Raw genomic sequence first — 19149 nt, forward strand, 5'->3', positions numbered from 1 at the left:
TATACGGATGTTCATGTTGTATTATTACACACGCACACAATTATTACTTTTAATTGATTGACTTAGATTCAAATAGTGCTTGGCATAACTTTCTGTTAATTACACCACTAATTCACTATAAATTCTTTTTGATAAAGGGCGGGAGATAAAGCCCAAACCTCATCAGCTAATCAATATCTATATGACTCAATAATTTAAGGTAGGACACAGCATTTCATGAATCATGCTATCAACTAAAAAGACTTCCAAGAACCTGTATTTAGTTCTCGAACCTTAAAGCAGTAAAGTAATCTTGTCCACCCCATGAGATTGAATTATCTCATGCGATTCTCATTGATTATAAAAAGCAAATTGCAAAAATTAAAACCAGAAACTTCCGCACAATCTTTGTAGAAAGTTGTAGAGCTTGTTTCACATTGTCATTCTTCCATGGTATTCTCAACAATAATGAAGCATCCAAGCAACTAATAAAAGAAGAATACAATTCTAGATAAACACATCTAGGATTCTAAATATATGAACATGGACCACCACTTAAAGAAAGCCTGCCTCAAAAAAGCATAAAGTTTGCAGCTTTAAACTGAAAAAGGCATATTAAGCCAAAATACAATCAATTTTCGCCGTCTATTCACATGGTCTGAATTACAAAAAATAGAAGATTACATAAACAAGGTAGTAATTACATAAATGCAGCAAGAAGCCTAAACGATATTTATTTCCTGTACACTATTACCCACTATTTAGATGAACTGAAAAAAAAATATATATTGTAAATTTGAGCCGTTGATCATTCCTGATATTTTAACAGTCGTCACTTTGCAACTGGATAAATATTTCGTGTACAACAGTTTTGAGAACCTATGGTTGGAATTCATTTGCCCAAGCAAAAAGAGGACAAGTGAAGATGCCAGCATTAACATTTGGTATGCAAATGATCTATAATTGATGCTTGAAAATCCATCTCATGATTTACCAATTGAAGAAAAGAGGAAGAAGATAAGTTACATTCAATTCAAGGCATAATGAACTCGTTCAAGGAGTTGCACCACCTGATTGACTGGGATAGGTGAAGGTAAATGTGGTTTCAAGCTTGATTTTACTGTGTCAGGTGAACCAAGAGGTAACAACAATATGGCCTCTTGCTGCTTGCTTGTAAGCTCCAGGAACTGAGTCAGCATGTCACCATCCAGTATTTTAGGAACCCCAACCTGTCAGTCAAAAAGAAGAAGTGCAACCAAAAATAAAATAAAATTAAACAGGTGGTTGCCTAGGAAGGCCCGTCAACTAACATACCCCACTACCATTTTACCACATCTTACAAACTGCAACAAAAAGCTTAGCTTAAAAGCTGGGTGCCACATAGAAGAAACCATGATTGGAATCAACAGAAAATTGACAATATATCATTGACCAGAACATCTCCTGCCCAGGAACAGGCAAAAGATAGGGAAGAGAGGAGAAGGGGGGTGGGAGAAAAAGGAGGGAATGAGTGGCTATACTGACAAGGTACAACCAGATGGTTCTCAAATTATTATCCATACCATTACAAAAATTTTAGGGGGTGCTTGGCAAACTAACGAACCCTGTTTAATTTTTGATATAAGTTTGAACCAAAAATAAAATAAAAAAATCAATTCAAAATTGAATTGACCTAAATCAGTTAATTGTTCTTAGCTAGCGAGGTTCTATGACTTGCCAAAGACCCCCTTAGAATGCAGTAATGGGACCATTAACATTCATCAAAATCCAATTGGAAAATAAAAGTTTCCGCATAAATATAAAAACTAAATATTTCGTGCAGTCAAAACTTACGCATAGTCCCTTAGGTTCCTTAATTGAATTCAACCAAATAGTTGTATTGACAGTGCACTAAACTCAACCATTTGGTCCATTAGTCAATGCAATCACATAGTTAAATTTAATTGGGGAACCTAAAGTTCAACCACTAAGGAGTTGAACCTAAGTTTTATCCATTTCATGCATAGTGCTTGTTTTTTACAGTTACAAAACCAATAAATAAAATCAATTTCAACTTTTCTTACCGGATTTTCACGGCTACGGAAATCATCATGATCATTTCCTAAAACAGGAGAAGTCAGTGGATGAACCACAAGTCTAGCTTGGACAGCTTCTAAGAGCTCATGTTCCTCCCTACATAAACATGACATTTGAAAAGATGAAATTGAATCCAGGCTTCACAACCAAACATAAAAGGGATTCAAGAGCAGTATCTTTTTTTTTTTGCCCCCTGATATGTAAGTGCAGTATCAAAATTTTAACCATGCTCCAAAGCAAAAATAATAATAAATTAATCATAATATAACTATCTGATTGCAGGAGGTTTTTTTGGGGAGGGGGATGTCAATTACAGCCATGCTTCCTGCTTGACTAAAACATTCAACATTAAATTTTAGGATCATATGCAAGTCTGCACTGCTTTTTCTTTTGTACTGAAAGTGAGATGTGTCATATCAAATATTTGCAACATGGATCTTGCAATAATTTGGACTGAAAATAGGGGAAATGAGCAAACACTAAATGGGCATCGCATGAAAAATTTCATGAGGTAGTTGATCAATTTTCCAAATGTTGGAATCCCATACCAGTGCCCCAGCCAAGGAAGCACAGTTGCGAGTGAGGTGCGACAACTCGGCAATTTTTTAAAAAGTAGGGAGCGGATGCGGTGGGATACGTTTATTAATAAATTATTAAATATATTTTTATTTATATTTTCTATATATTGCTAAGCATATTTTTTTTTCATATAATGGTAAACATAGACCAATTTAAGAGCAATAGTAGATAATAAAGTGAATACTGAATACATAACCATTCCATGATTTTCAGAAATTAGAATACAAGATTGAAAGTTTGAAACTAAAACTAAATAAAAGATAAGTGTTCAAGATAATCAAATAGAACGAGAGTTAGAGAGAGTTTAGGGTTTTTTTTTAAACTAGGATGTCAAAACAGTGTGTTTTGACAAAAAATTTTCCTTTTAAAAAAAAAAAAAAAAAAAACACTTATTTCAGCCCATATCAGACCAATTCAGGGCCTGTTTCAGACTGAATTGGACTGTATTGGGCCAAATCGGAAAACGAAGAAAAAAAATCGGTCACAAATGAGCGTGCAGCCATGTCCACGGCCACACAGCGCGTCCATGTGTATTGGACTCGGGTGTGCCGACCTAATCGGTGCAACAGTGCTTTCCAGGCCCCAGCAGAATTGCATCTCCCTTAAGGCATTTCAGAGAAGATTGAAGAGTAAACTGTACTATGGTATGCAACTTTAAATCAGCACTAGAATTTTTCTGACTTAAAATGCTTCCTTCAATTGCTATGTGGACAGGCAAGGAGAGATTAAATCAAATGTGCACAAGATCTCTTAATTGACAGTCATGGCATGACCAAGGAGGACCATATCTGACTGATACATAATGCGTCAAACCCAAAGTTGAGTGATCATATTTGGAATAGGCCTAATGACTATAGCAGTCAGGGTGATTCTATATTTTTTAATGACCCACTCTTCCAAAGAAATGGTCAAAAGGGGGTAATTTTTATATTGTTTAGGGAGTTTTCTATCAAAGAGCCTACAAGGGGCCCTTCAAAATTGTATCTTTATTACTGGATCCCAAACCTCCATTGGTAAGGTGCAGGGTGGCTATTCCTCTGCATCTATCTTCATTGAACGTCATTTATGTAAAATAAAGAAATATTAAAGGACTGCATGCCTTCACCATAAATGTGCCCCCAATATCCATATACTAAGAAAAGAAGAAAGACACTATATTTGTTGAAAAAAGCATACCTTGATATAGGAATAAATATTGTAATGCTTCCTAATAGTGTACTGGCAATGATAGTGTTTTGTGACAGGTCAATAGCATTCAGCACATCATCAGCTGGAAGTTTATATGAATATGATCCCTATAAAAAAAACATTAACAAACATTAACAATAGCATGACAGGAACTACCAAAAATTTAATGCATAAAAAATGACTACTTTAAAATCCTTTTTTTTTTTTTTTTAATTGGTAGGTTACAAATGCATCCAATGGGTCTTGAACCCACAACCTCACCCTCCACATATAGAACATATAAGGGGACAAGGTGCTAGTTATAGCTCATTGGCTTGCTTTACAATCATGTATAGAAGATACATTAGATCCAAAACCAGCTCCAGAAGTTATATATAGCATATCACATATCAATAAACCTATCAAGAAGAGAATATATAAGGGGCAAAGTTGTTATTTAATTTTAATGTTTAAAAGTTATTATTTATAATTTGATTGGAAGTCTTTCCCTTAATTATTGGTTTTTTTTTTTGGGTCGGGGGGGGGGGGGGGGGGGGTGGTGGTGTTTGGCCCTTAGGATTGAAATAGATTATCTGAATTGAAAAATATAATGAACATTTTGACCCAAAAAATATGTAAGAAAATCTGGAAGATCTGCAAATGAATTATTACTTGTGATATTATTTGACATTAAATCCAATTCAACCCAACCCAACTTAAAATTGGAGTAAAGATTGCCATTTACATTCTAAGCCCCACATAATTAATCATAGATATGATTCTAGTAGATTTCTGACACTGGAAATCAATATTGAACAGATGATGGACAGCACTGAAAGCAACATGCAAGTGTATGACAAAGCAGATTGCTTAAAACTAAATTGGATGAAAAATTTATTCATCTTTAGGGGGCCATCAGATGCTGCTGTATACTACATTTATTTGACCTAACCCCCTAATTCACGTAAAGCATTTAGGATGACACCAAAATTTAATAATTCGTTTTAGGCTCTATAAGACTCTTTTTCCGGAAACTGAAAATTGAAAATCGTTTTAGGCTCTTTAATCCCATCTCCGTGTAAAAAGCAAAAAGCAAAAAGAAATCACATGTATAGATTTACATGATAAATCTTTTGCTTATAATGTACGCCATTTAACCAAATAAAAGAACCACTTTATACTTCGAAATTTCAAAGATAGTGTGGAACAAAAATACCATAAACATATGAATTTACATGATAATCGTTTCCTTATAATGTATGTCATTTAATAAAAGAACCCATGTTATACTTCGAAATTCCAAAGATGGTGAGGAAAGTACCCTTGCCAATTCCAGGTAGGTCACTAATCATACCCTCTACTTTCAAAATTCTATAGAACTGACAAATTACTGTAGATTACTAAATGATTTTACATGGAAGCTCAAGGGAATACCTTCCTGATGCTCATGGCTATCTCACCCATATAATAGGCAGAGCTCAGTGTTAAGTTGCATTCTGGACTTGCATTATCTAGGACATGGAGCAATAACAATTTAAAAAATTAGCAGTCTCATTTTTCAAGTGACATCACAAAAGAAAAAACAGGATAAGTAAACCAATAGCATAACAATTATGAATATTTCAAGAAAAAGTATTCACTTGTTTTTCATTCCCATTTACTTATGAATCAGCCGCTATAATATAACTTCCAAGATTCCTCTCAATTTGAAATTCAACATATAAATTAATATGTTCCATTTTGTTAGGTTAGCTATAAGCAGTGTATCATCAACAATTTCTACAAAGGTGGTAAGATGAATTCTTGAGAAGTTACTGATCGGGGGAACCCTTGAGACAGATAGACATACCATAAATTGCATACAAATTACTTCTCAATACAGTTTCTTTTAGACTCATGAAAATCTGGTAATACACACTTCCAAGAAGACCAGCACATGATGAAACAATGGCCATACTAACATTCCACAACCAGAGGAAGCAAATACTTAAGGCCATATTGCAAGCTATAGATGAATATGAGTTAATGGTGCAGTTACTTTTTCTATTGAGCTATGTAGAAAAAAAATTACAAACTTCAATTTTCAATTTTTTTCTATAAGTCACTAAGTGATTGCTTACCTTTTTTTTTTTTTTTTTTTTTTTCTTTTAATAATAATTATTATGTAATTTCATTAAAACTGGAACTGTGTACACAGGAAGCATACAAGCAAAATAGGGAAAAACAAGAAGCTAAGATATATATATATATATATATATATACATACACACAGGCCAAGACTCATCATACTAAAGCCAACTTATCTACAAAATCTAGAAGAAAACTTGTAGAAAAAGGAAAAAGGGTGAGAAACCACTCAGAGTCTTGAAAAACGTGAACTTAAGATTTGGCACTAAAATTTCCTCTCTTTCAAATGTTCAATGGTTCCTCTCTTTCCAAATGCACTGCATGAGACATGTTGGGGCAACACCCCACGCTGCCCCACATTTGCAAACCCCCACAGTGCCTCTCCAAGACTCCAACACGCCAAGAACAGAATTGGGCATCACCCAATTGAAACCATGTAAAATAAAAACTCCACACGTCTCTAGCAATGAGGCAATGTAGGAGATAATTCACTAAATAATCTGACACGAATGGCTCTTTAACTCTTGCAAATCTGAAAGAGAAGATCACAAAAGTGCCAATAGCTTTGTAGCTTAATTGGCACTTCCCCATACATAAAATGCTTGGGAGTCTAAAGGGGAAAGGGTTCGAGCTACAAGATTAGTAGCATATTATAACTATCTCAAGATCACTAACGCAGCAGCGAAGAGGGTGGAAGAGAAGGCAGAGGAGATCAAATTTGATTTTAAGCTCAAAGGCTTTGATGAGTCTCCTCACTTGGTGGCTGCTCAACCAGCTACTGCTGCCACCCTAAATTGAGCCATTGGGTCCCAACTCAGCTCAACCACTTCCGATCACCTGCACAAAAGAGCTACCTGGTCTTCTTGCTCACTGCCCAGAGAGAGAGAGAGAGAGAGGAGAGATAGGGAATAGAAAGAAAGAGAAGAGAGAACGAGGGAGGAGAGAGAGGGTAAGACAGATGGGGCTTGTTTTCCTTGGCTTGTTTCTAAAGATAACAAATGCAGGAAAACACAAAAACAAAAACAAAAAATTTGGAAAAACGTTGTCTGCCCAAACAAACGGAGCAGAAAAATAATTCAAGGGGTTTCATGACCAAACAATCATGTGTTTCAATAATTCAGGTGATTTAAGTGTAATTGAGATGATAGTTTAGGGTGGAAAGGTAAATTTCCCTAATAATTACTCTATGTTTTTTAAATACAATTTGAAAGTACCACATACATAAGTACTATATGTCCCTTTGTTTATTTATTTATGATAAGAATGTCCCTTTATTTATTTCTTAGTAAGTTACACATGCAAATAATGGGACTTAAACCAAAGACCTCAACCTTTATTTTCCTCTTAGAACGGGAGATGTCATTTGAGCAAGAACTCATTGGCCCGTATGTCCCTTCGTTTTTTTTAAGTCATGGAAACATATTCTAATGTTATTATTAATAAATGAATGTATGAAAGCTAATTTGATTCTCTAAGGTACAAGTCAAAAGTCATTTCTAAGTGCGCTAGTGGTGCTCTTTCGTTTCCAAAAGTAAAAGTTGGACTTTTACAACCTTGAATGAATTAGTGTTTAGAGAAGAGTCATGATAACAGGACATCAGATAGTAATTACCTAGAATACATGGGTGTATAAAACACAAAATTTTGTAATAGCACATATGTTTTAACCTAATACTTACTTTCTAAATGATCTGAACATGACAGAACCGCAATGCTCCCCTTACGATCTGAAACAACAGCCGTGTCAACATCCATAAGAATACAGTCAGCAACTAATCTTTGTGATGGGTCACAGTAAAGTTGCTCCAGTTTTTTCGAATCCTAACATATAAGAAAGCAAAGGAAGTAAGTTTCAGGACCAATTACACAATCAACAGGCCATTATCATTTAATTTCAAGAATCAAAACCATATAGACAATTATCCTAAAACTATAAGTAATGAGGAGATATAAGTACACATTACAAGAACAACCCATGTTTGTTTTGCAAAAAGGCTAACTGGGGTCAAAACCAAATTACAGAGAAAAAACTACCTTCACCACTTACCTCATGGTAAGAATAGAAAAGAATACCATCACGGCAATCACCAACAGCAATTCTAGTAAAATATGACGTCAAAGACGTTATCATAAAGCGTGTCCTTCCTACAGCAAACCTTTTCATCCTTTGAGGATTGTCACTTGTAAAGCCACATACGTAAAACTGAGATAAAAATCAACATATTAACCAGCGGAGGGCATATACATAGAAAATTCACTGTAGCATCACAAAAGCATGCATACATAGCTTTTGATACTTGAAAACCAATCACAGAAGAAGAAAGAAAGAAAAGAATAAAGCAACTTACATAATTACCAGCAGATGCCAAGAAGTAACGATCAAGATAAGTACATATTGCAAGGACCATTCCAGGCCATGTGGTTGAATAAGCTAATCGCAATTGCCATGACTCAGTCTCTTCAAGTTTGACTCCATCACAGCTAGTATCATCTGGGCTGCTACAGAGACTACTGCTTGATAGCTGTTCTGTGGCATATCCAACAATTTCACGAAATGGTGAAGTTCGTTGAGAAGTTGACCCTGCCTTTGAACAGAATGTTATGGATCCACTATCTGAATTTTGCACATGTTCTAGACAGAGGACAATAAGACGGCCTTTGGTACTGTTAAAGAAAAGTTCAGTTAAATATAACATGCACGGAACTAAAGATATGACATAAGAAGCACATTTCCAATCAACATATACATATTGGCAGGAAGCCCAGCAAAATAAAAACATTAATTTTGAACACCCATTACTATGATTTACAAATAAGTATAATGCATTCTAGCAAAGGAGAAAACATTAGCAGTTCCATATTAAGAAACAGAAATCTCAATAAATTAAAATTGTGACAGAATGGGACCAAAAAGGGCATGGGACAGATGAATACCTCTCAGCTTCACCATTGGGCATTATGGCTGGACCAGAAGACAGACTAGTCCCGACCACCAGGACCTGTTCATTTCCAACCCTCACTAATTCCATGGATTTGGCTGTTTCTCTAGGTTCAAGTTTAAAAGATGATAGCACTAAACCACTCAAAGGATCTACGCAACATATATCGGATGAACACACATCATTGCTCAATTGAGTTCTCATTACAAGCAATAGTCTGCTTTCACTATGATATAGGACCTTTCGTGGGGTGCCCCCAAGATGAAATTTCTGCACGTTAAGCCTCTTACTGTGCACCATCTCCACCTAGAGGGACAAAATCAAGATCATAAATATTAGTGTACCATGCAGACTAGTAGCAACATGTCCAAATCTGAGAGAAACGTTGTTAACAACTTGATTCAAACATATTCAAAAGAAATAAAGGGGGAGAGAGTGGGGAGGAAAGGGAGAAGAGACAAAAAGATAAAAAGATATAACCTTATTTAAATTTCCTTTTTTATTTTTCAATATAAAATTGGACATGGAACTTATGGAGGCAGCCCTTGACAATAAATTAATACGCATCCCTTTCACTTATTAGCACAAAACCCAGCTCAATTTTACAACTTAATTCCAATAATCTTATGAAACCCAAAGATTATTACAGATCCATTTGGAAAATCCATTAATGTAAATAATGAATTGCAAAACCCCAGCTTGAATTCGTATTTCAAACATTCCTACAGGTGCAGCAAGACCCAAAATTCAACAAATATCAACTTTAAATTATAATAAACTTTTAAACATCACTTGATGGACAAAAAATAACCAGATATCCATAAGAAAATTTATAATAATAATAAACATATCAATTTGAAAATTTATAAATAAAAGTTTATAAGTAATAGTCGTAAACAAGATGAGTACATTATTATAAAAGTTATCATGATATATATCCATGGACTACTTGTCAATATTTGCCTTACATACTCCATGTAATTGAAGACGTAAGTTTGAACAAGCTGGAAAAGAATAGTCTTAAAATTGAAAGCCAAATTTTCACAAAGTATGACTCTAAAGAAGAGAGTTCTCACCAGATGTAAACTGTTCTCCGCAACGAATAAGATTCCTTTAGGACATTCAATAGAACATACAGGGGTCACATGTGTCGACGGTTGAAATGAGATAGATGTATAAGAGAGGCCGTGTCTTGCAGTATGCAACAACCAAGGTCTGTCACTAAGAGCAATTAAATCTGCATCAAGTGAATCACTCAGGGGAACCAAGAATACAGGTGTAATGCCAATGCGACGAATGGCAATCAATTGAAGATTTATTGGAAGGTCATTTGTCTTCTCAAATATATTTGCTTCACTAAACTGTGGGCTAAAAGAAGCTGGCACTCTAATACCTGTTAAAGCAGTACCTATATTTACTAAAGAACTAATAGGTTGTAATCTAGGAAATTCTGATGAAGACATTTTGGAGGGATCAGGCCATTCAAATCGAAGCAGCATTCCATTCCTCAAACCAGATAGTATATAAAGCCTATCAACCAGTATGAGCCTTACATCTTGAGGAATGCAGCCACTTATAGCAGTTCCTATGGTATTTGTTAATGAAATCATCCCAGAAGCAAGAACTCTTAGACCTTTATCAGGTATAAAAGACAATATTTCCACTGAAGGCCTATGCGTCCCAATAACAAAGGTTCTACCGCCGTTGATTCCCAATGGAAAGGCACTATTATTTACCATATGGATGAAAGAACTTGGTTGTTTTTGCTCAAAAGGCTTTTGAGGTACAGAAATGCATGATATTTCATTTTGCAATCTCAAACGCTGCATTTCATATATTTCATAATGATAAGCTGATAGCAATCTGACCCCAAGTACCAATAAAAAACAAGGATTAGAGGTCGAAACAACTATCATATTATGTCCAACTGCCCCCAAACTAATACTTGTATTATCTGGAAACCAAGATGTGCAAACCGGAGAGGACAAAGGGATACCATCAAAATGAGCAACATTGGTGGGTAAACAAAGCCTAACTGCATTTTGGTGAATCTGGACAAGCAAACCATCACTTACAAGGCCACATGCCAAAGTACAGACATCAGGCTGGAAACCAACTAATTCAGTCACATCAGAAAAACTTAATCCAACCGATAGTACCCGGGTCTCCTCAACAAATGATAGCACAAGGAAGGAATGATAAGGATTGTTTACTTTCATTCGAACTGTCCAAGTACCAGTCATGCCTTGATAAATAGGAGCAGTCCTCAAGAGTTTTTCTACACTAATACCACTACGTATAACCCTTAACGATCCCTCTGGTGCTACTCCACAGCAAGCAAACATTTGATCATGTTTCTCATCATGGGAATCCACAACTGACATATCTAATATTGGTGCAATGTTTTGAATAGGACTTGTGTAATGCAGTCTTCCATTCGAAAGTGTCAGGACCATCCCATCCCCCATCTCCACAAGCGCAGCCAGATATCCGCCTTGAACCCACAAAAGTGCCTTGCATGATAGACCTTTATAGAGACATTCTGATAGATTAACTTTGAGGCCATCAGAATCAAAAAATATTTCAATCATGAAAAGTTCTCCGGTATCTATACAGAAAATCATCCTTGGATTTTTATGATTTTCTGGTTCCCAACTCCATGAGCACGCATGTTTGCAGGTTGAAGTCACATTGCTATTGTCACCATCTATACACATAGGATCATAATCCCTCAACTCGAGCAAAGCACAAGCAGCAACATTAAATAAACCTTCATCATCAACATCGTGTACTCTACATGATTCTTCAACAAAAGCATGCTCATCCACTGCATTAGGTAAAAAATTTAAGCTTGTTCGATAGACACAAGAAGGATTGTGAACATCTCTAAGATCCATTAAGAGAGCATCACCAACCCTGAACAAAAAGGCATATCCACGAGAGTGAGGAACTTCAACAATATCATGTGCTAGGGGTCCAGCTTCTTCAAACTGAGAAATAACATGTATAGCAGATTCTCTAATATTCCACTCCAACAACAGCAGTACATTCAAGACTGTTCCCCGCCTGCAGTTCCAAATTTTTAGTTCGTAATTAGATTTAACTTAGCACAACATTGTTAGAATAGAAATAGAATAATTTCATCCTGCAGCCACATAAACAATGAAAAACAAGACTTCATTCCCCTATGAATACAAACTCAATTGCCATACCTATGTAGAAGAATGGCTAGTACAGGATTATGCTCCTTACTCAGTTGACTGGAATCTTGTGTAATAAAGCACATGCTCCATATAGTGCCACGTATACTGTTTTTATGGACACTTTTGGCAATACTTGCATCCCCTTCATTCTCAGGAGGATAAATCAGTTTCTGAATTTGTCAGACAAGAGAACATCTAAGTAACTCCGCATGAAATTCTCATGTCAACAGAATAAATGAGTCAATTAAACAAAATGTTCCCTCCACTCCCAAATTATAGTGTCCAAATTTCCTTTTTGGGATGTCCTAGAACTCATCCCTTTGTCAAAAAGTACACACACAAACACACACGTATATATATTCCACAGTGCATGATGCATCACATCTACCATACATAATGTTATATACCAAATCCCAAGGGTAGCTAAATCAGCTGGGAGTACACCTCATGTAGCGGACTTCCCTTTCCACTCTCTTTTGGGCCAAAAGCTCAATTATCAATTAAAACAATCTGATATACCTTTTGACTTTTCAATGAAAAATTAAGGTAATATTAAAAAGTTCATAATCTTAAGTAGGTGGGAAAGCAGCTAATGTTAGTTCCAAAAAATACGACGACAATTATTTAAGGACAAGGGAGTAATTTCATATGGTTTTCTTTTATCCATATGGAAAAGCAAATCACTATCTATAACAGGAGCAATTCAAAATATTTTTAACCTCATTGATAATTTCGCTGCCATCAGTTGTTGAAACAGAAAACAAAGCCAAGCGATCTTCATATGCACTAGCAGCAATGAAACAGCCACTGTAAAAAGAAAATCATAAAAGTTAGAACTCAAGAAAATCTTTATAAACTCCATATACTTTTCTTTCCAATACTTGAGGGATGAGAAAAGAAAATACATACAAACATATTAACAAGGAAGTTTGAGCTCAATTTCCATGCCAACAATTGGTTTCCTACCCGATATCAGCGTTCAAAAAAAAAGCATGTGTCCATATATTGACCCTATATAAAGTAAGACTCTTTTTCTTTATTTTTCCCCACTTTTTCAATAAGAAGAACATCACCAACAGCAATAACAACAACAAAGCCTTAGTCCCAAATTTTGGGTTGGCTATGGATCCTCAACAGATTAGTCAAGGTCAGTAACATGCATCCTTTTCCTCCATTCAATTCTATCCGAAATCATAGTTTCTATCACTTCATTAATTGACATGTCATTTTTTACTAGGTTTACAAATGTTATTTTTTGACTTACTCTACCATTTTTCGTTCCTTCAACTTGAATTAACTTACTCTTTTTTACCAATGCATCAGTCACTCTCCTTTGAACATGACCAAACCATCTCAAGTGACTCTCCCTCATCTTTTCATCAATAGAGGTCACCCTATCTTTAAACGGATTTCATGATTTCAAATCCATCTTTCTATGTATTTCCACTAATCAATCTTAACATTCTCATTTCATCTAAACTCATTTCATGAATATATTGCTTCTTAACATCCCAACATCAAGTAACATAAAACATAGCTGGTCTTACAACAGTCTATAAAATTTTTCCTTTAACTTAATATGTATTCTTCGATCACACACTACTCCTAATGCACTTCTCCACTTCATCCACCAATCTTTTTTTTTGATAGGTAATCAGAAATTTATTAATAAAGAGAAAAAAGAAAAGAAAAGAAAAGTACAAGTTGTTCATGATGATGAACAAGAAGAAAAAAAAAAAAAAACAAACAACACAGCAAAACGAGAAATTAGGAAACTAAGCTAAGAGAAAACATAAACTCAGAGAGAGAAGAACATTCAGTAAAACCCCAACAACGAGACCACTCCCAAAGACTACGTTGGCATAAAACTTTTAACTTGTCCAAAGTCTTCTCATTATCCTCAAAGGAACGACGATTTCGTTCCAACCACACAATCCACATTAAGCACCCTGGAACCAAATTCCAGATGTCTGAATTATGATTCCCGAGCCACTGATGCCAACAAGATAACAAACCCGCAACTGATCCTGGCATCACCCAATGAATACCAAAGGCCTGAAGCATAAAAGTCCAAAGGGAATGAGTAATAGGGCAGTGAAGGAGAAGATGGTCTACTGACTCCCCATCACAACAACACATACAACACCAAGTAGCCAACGGGTGACCCCTAAGCATTAGATTGTCCAAAGTGAGGATCCGACCATGAGTAGCTGTCCACAAAAAGAACGCCACTCGCCTAGGAATCTTTGGTTTCCAAACACCCTTCCAAGGAAACAAAGAATTCGAAGCACCCCGAATCCATGGTAATAAGACCGGGTGTCAAAATTTCCATCACCCTTCAACCGCCAACAAAGAGTATCACTCCTATCACCCCGAGGAATGCGAGTTTGGATAAGCTGGAGAAGAGAATAAGATGCAGCTAACTCCCAATCTTCAAAAGCTCTATAGAACCTTAAATCCCATACTCTAACAATACCCCCATCTGGCATCCACAAAACCTCAGAGATACAAGCATCCTTGACCGCTGAACACATATAGAGATCAGGATAGAGATTTTTTAGAGTATTATCACCAATCCACCTATCATGCCAAAAGCGTATACAAGTGCCTTCACCCACTACGAAAGACAGATGCTTAGAGAAGCTCTCCCACCCTTCATTAATGCTTCTCCATAGGCCACACCCATGAGTCCTCCTGCACACTTTAGAGCACCACCCCCCTTGGCCCTCACCATATTTTGTGGAGATAACTCGCTGCCAAAGATGGGTATCTTCATGCCCATATCTCCACAACCATTTCCCTAATAAAGCTTGATTAAAAGACACCACACTTCTAATCCCCAAACCACCCATCTTGACGGGTAAACACACCTTTTCCCAAGCCACCAAAGGATATTTGAAACTCCCCTCAGAAGATCCCCAAAGAAAATTCCTCTGAATCCTTTCCAATCTAGCAGCCACAGCTTTAGGAATAGTGAAAAGAGATAAGAAGTATGTTGGGAGGCTTGAGAGGGTACTCTTAAGTAACATGAGCCTACCACCCTTAGATAAATAGAGACGCTTCCACCCAGATAGCTTCTTCTCCATTTTCTCCAAAATAGGATTCCATATCGAAGCTGTCTTAAAAGAAGTCCCCAACGGCATTCCCAAATATTTCATAGGCAAACTGCCCACTCTACATTGAAGAATATTAGCCAGAGCGTTTAGGTTATTTACCTCCCCAACAGGGACAATCTCACTTTTCCCAACATTGACCTTCAAACCCGTAAAGGCCTGAAAACAAGACAACACCAACCTAATGGACAGAAGCTGTTCCCTAGAGGCATCACAAAATAAGATAGTGTCATCAGCAAATAGTAGATGGGAGATACGCAACCCAACAGAGTTCACAGGGCCCACTTGAAAACCCCGAAAAAGATTACACTCCTCTGACTTCTTCAAAAGTCTACTCAAAACCTCCATAATCAAAAGAAATAGAAGCGGGGATAATAGATCCCCTTGTCTCAAACCACGAGAACTACCAAAAAAACCTTCAGTGGAACCGTTTACCAGAATAGAAAAACGGACAGAAGTAACACAAGCCTTAATCCATCCCCTCCATTTCACCCCAAAACCCATTCGGCCCAACAAATAAAACAAGGCCTCCCAGTTCACATGGTCATAAGCTTTTTCAATGTCAAGCTTGCAAACCACACCTGGTAATCTGCTCTTCAACCTACTATCCAAACATTCATTTGCAATAAGCACTGAATCCAGAATCTGTCTTCCGCCAACAAACGAATTTTGAGACTCTGAGATAAGATTATCCAAAACCACCCTCAACCTATTAGCCAACACCTTGAGATTCCCATATTCTCTTACCAAAAGAAGAATATGGGAATCATCCACCAATCTCTTATCCAATGATTCCCATATTCTTCAATCTCTTCATCTTTGAGATTTATTGATCCAAGATATCGGAAGTTCTCTCTCTCTCTCTCTAGTATCTCTTGACCATCGAGCCTTACCACCCCTTCATCTTTATTTCTACTTTTACTTCTTACTTTTTTGATAGGTTATTTATTTATTTATTTTTTGATAGGATACTTTTACTTCTTACATTCCATGCTCTCTGTTTTATCCCTACTTAATTGAAAGCCTTTAGATTCTAGAGTGTCTTGCCAAAAATTTCTAACTTGGCATTAACTCCACTTCTAGTTTCATCCACTAAAACCATATAATTTGCTAAAAGCATACACCAAGGGACTTCCTCCTCAATTAATTTATTGAGCTAATCCATCAATAGTACAAAGAGATACGAACTTAATACTGATCCTTGATGAAATACAAAATTTTATACATTTAACCTAATCTACATTCACCCCAGCTCCTCAAATCTTCTCTGTGTACCATTGGTACATTGCTTAAAATATAAAATAAAAAATAAACTATTCCAATGCCTTTATGTATTTGACATAGTTACTCATAATACTTTTTATCACCCAAAACCATGCATGCACATGTGTTTGGCCACTTTCACAGAGATTGCCCAATTAATTAAAAGACCAATGCCACAAAATTTAGTTCACATAGATAGTACCCAAATGGAATGTTACAGAACTACTCTACAGTAAGTACCAATTTCTCATTTTGTGCATTAGCATTCCAATCAATTCCAACATACGGGGAAAGAAAAAATAAATTTAAACTTTAAGGAAAACAAAGTGCACAGGCTTAAGCAAACAGACACAAAAGTGGCTTACCTGGAATCAACAGATAGCATTCTTCCAGGCTGATGCCTTGAGTTTCCAGGATTAGAAAGTTGAACATGTGTCACTGGGAAAAACCTATGTCAACAATCAATATACAGTGAGCAAGCTTAAAATGTAGTAACCTAGCCTAAAAAATCAAACAAAGAGGTAACAAAGCACTTCCTTACATTCACAAGGAACTGAGCAAGAAAATAGAAAAACCTGTGCATTTCATTGCAAAATGTGAGAAATGAGAGCTTCCCCGAATCAGAAATAACAATCAAAAGGTCTTTACCCCGCATCTACAAAAGAGAAGAATAAAAATGGTATTCAGACCCTAGAGAAATACTTTCAATCACCCAAACTTAATTCGTTTAATATATTTGATTCTCTCTTCAAAAAAGGAAAAAAAGAATCGTCTGTAGCATATATTTCGTATAACAAGTTCAACACAAGGGGATTAAGCAACATACCTGTGGGCTTTGTGCCGCATTAAACTTCTCATTCCAGGGTAGGATGGCAATATCTTTAATCGTGCCAAATACAGGCTGCTCACATACAGATTGTACAATTCCATCTTCAGCAATTATTACCAACTCTATGGATGTCTCCTGAACAAGACGCCATCAACTAATCAGTGTCGGATTAAGCTAGTAACACGAATATGATAAAGGTTTCCAGTACCATAAAACAAAATTAAATGCATTAACCAGCTACCCAAAAATTCATTCAGACAAAGCAGATCAGAGACTGATCCCAAATTTCAGCTTAGAGGGTTTTTTTTTTTTTTTTTTCAATCCTCTCATTTCACACCATGCTAGTATGCTTATTTATTGTTTAGCTGATTACTTAATACAAAAAAGAAACCATAAAAACTTTTACATATTCAGTGAAATAACAAGCAAAGAAAAATCAAAATCAAAACTTTACAAAAGCGTAAGGCTACACATTAGCAAAGCTATGCATTCCAATCTTATAGCTCTTCAAACCGGAATAGTGTGTGATTGCAAAGCAAAATATGAATCAAAATGGAGCAAAAACTAAGTTAGGTAAACCAAAAGGGAAAAAGGAGAAAGAGAAAAAAGTGACCTTGGCGAAAACGACATCGAGAAAAGTTGGGGAGCGGATGTGACCGTAGAGGACCTGAAGAACGACGCTTCCTCTGAGGACGCACTTTGCGAGGTAGTGAGTGGTGGTGGCGCTGCTAGAGGCCGATGAAGACGATCGGGACTTGACGGAAGAACACTCTTCCTCTGAAACCGCCATTGACGGTTTGGTTCGAAACTCTGATTTGGGGAAGAAGAAGAAGAAGAGACGTGCTAGGGTTTGTTTGTTTGTTTGTTTGTTAGATATAATTTTAATTTTTGAAACTTGAAGGGAAAGGCTTTTGTTTTATCGCTTAGAAGTTAGGAACTGTTTTTGTGTTTCTGTATTTGAGGAGGTGTGTTATGGTTTCCAATTCCATGTGGTGCCATACGAACATCACGGGTGGAGAGAGAGAGAGAGATGTTGTATTATTGTATTGAGTATTGACGTTAATTCTGGATAATTTGGTTCAAAACAGAAGAACGGTAAAAAAAAAAAAATAGTGTATTTGACTATTTGGGCCATGAATCATGAAAATCTTGTTAAGTCATAATCCTACTCCTACAGTTCTGTCACAAGTCGACATAAGTGGAAAACTGGATTTTTGTAGGAAAAATACTATTGGATCCCAATTGTTGCACATAACCGTACAATGAGTGTGTACGGCTGAGTGCAATAATTTTTTTTTAATTTTTTTTTTATAAAAGTTGAGTGCAATAATTGAGTGTGAAATAAGCGCATTCTATTTTTGTTAAGTGTAACTCTATGCAATAATTGAACAAGGCTAGTTGCTACAAAAAGTGGAATAAAGTTGTTTTTTTTTTTTTTTTCAAGGTGAAAGGAATAAAGTTGTTGGTAATTAGCATCACTCACAATGTAATTTTACGTTTAAGCATAGTTGACCCAAAAATTTCACTTTTGTTATTTTAGTTAATCTACTGTTGTCAAAGACCTTGTAGTTGAATTGACACTTTCCTATGTACAAAGTGCTAGGAGGCCTAAGGAGCAAAGGGTTCGAGCTGCGAGGCTAGCACATGTTGTAATTATTTCTCAAAAAAAAAAAGTTAATCAAAAAACAAAAAGCACCCCAATTTTGCCTAAATCTGCAAGCAACAAACCACACGAATAAATCCAAATATGCCACTGTAAAAATAAACCTAAGCTGATATTTGATCTACGACTACGAGCTAGTGGTGATAAGTGGAGCCAGTCGTTGTAATTTTGAGGGAGAAAGTCATGGCTACTGCAAGCTTCACCAAGATGC

General features: G+C 36.2%; 1 protein-coding gene across 3 annotated transcripts; it reads right to left on the bottom strand.

Annotated features, from left to right (window-relative positions):
- Nucleotides 1–550: 550 nt before the first annotated feature.
- Nucleotides 551–18341, bottom strand: LOC115954023 (splicing factor 3B subunit 3). Of its 3 annotated transcripts, XM_031071875.1 has the most exons (15): nucleotides 17889–18337; nucleotides 17273–17410; nucleotides 17022–17101; nucleotides 16812–16895; nucleotides 12790–12877; nucleotides 12080–12240; nucleotides 9944–11933; nucleotides 8863–9173; nucleotides 8277–8592; nucleotides 7976–8131; nucleotides 7608–7749; nucleotides 5236–5312; nucleotides 3811–3929; nucleotides 2043–2151; nucleotides 551–1208 (listed from the first exon to the last, which is right to left on the bottom strand). In XM_031071875.1, exons 1-15 carry the CDS (start codon nucleotides 18063–18065, stop codon nucleotides 1008–1010), a joined length of 4149 nt encoding a protein of 1382 aa, XP_030927735.1. In that variant the 5' UTR covers nucleotides 18066–18337; the 3' UTR covers nucleotides 551–1007. The 3 variants fall into 3 exon arrangements, with proteins under 3 accessions (XP_030927735.1, XP_030927736.1, XP_030927737.1); XM_031071876.1 differs by lacking the exons at nucleotides 17273–17410; nucleotides 17889–18337 and having other exon boundaries at nucleotides 16988–17065; XM_031071877.1 differs by lacking the exons at nucleotides 551–1208; nucleotides 2043–2151; nucleotides 3811–3929; nucleotides 5236–5312 and having other exon boundaries at nucleotides 7620–7749; nucleotides 7963–8131; nucleotides 17889–18341.
- Nucleotides 18342–19149: the final 808 nt, after the last annotated feature.

The sequence above is a fragment of the Quercus lobata genome, chromosome 7, assembly GCF_001633185.2.
Source record: "Quercus lobata isolate SW786 chromosome 7, ValleyOak3.0 Primary Assembly, whole genome shotgun sequence".
Taxonomy (NCBI): domain Eukaryota; kingdom Viridiplantae; phylum Streptophyta; class Magnoliopsida; order Fagales; family Fagaceae; genus Quercus; species Quercus lobata.

Excerpts from the sequence above, each read along its gene's own strand:
- LOC115954023 (XM_031071875.1), bottom strand. The coding sequence starts at position 18,065 with ATGGCGGTTTCAGAGGAAGAGTGTTCTTCCGTCAAGTCCCGATCGTCT. Across the intron at positions 5,313-7,607 it reads ATGTTCAGATCATTTAGAAA|ATAATGCAAGTCCAGAATGC; the intron begins GTAAGTATTAGG and ends TCCATGTCCTAG. Across the intron at positions 2,152-3,810 it reads ATATTTATTCCTATATCAAG|GGAGGAACATGAGCTCTTAG; the intron begins GTATGCTTTTTT and ends ATGTTTATGTAG.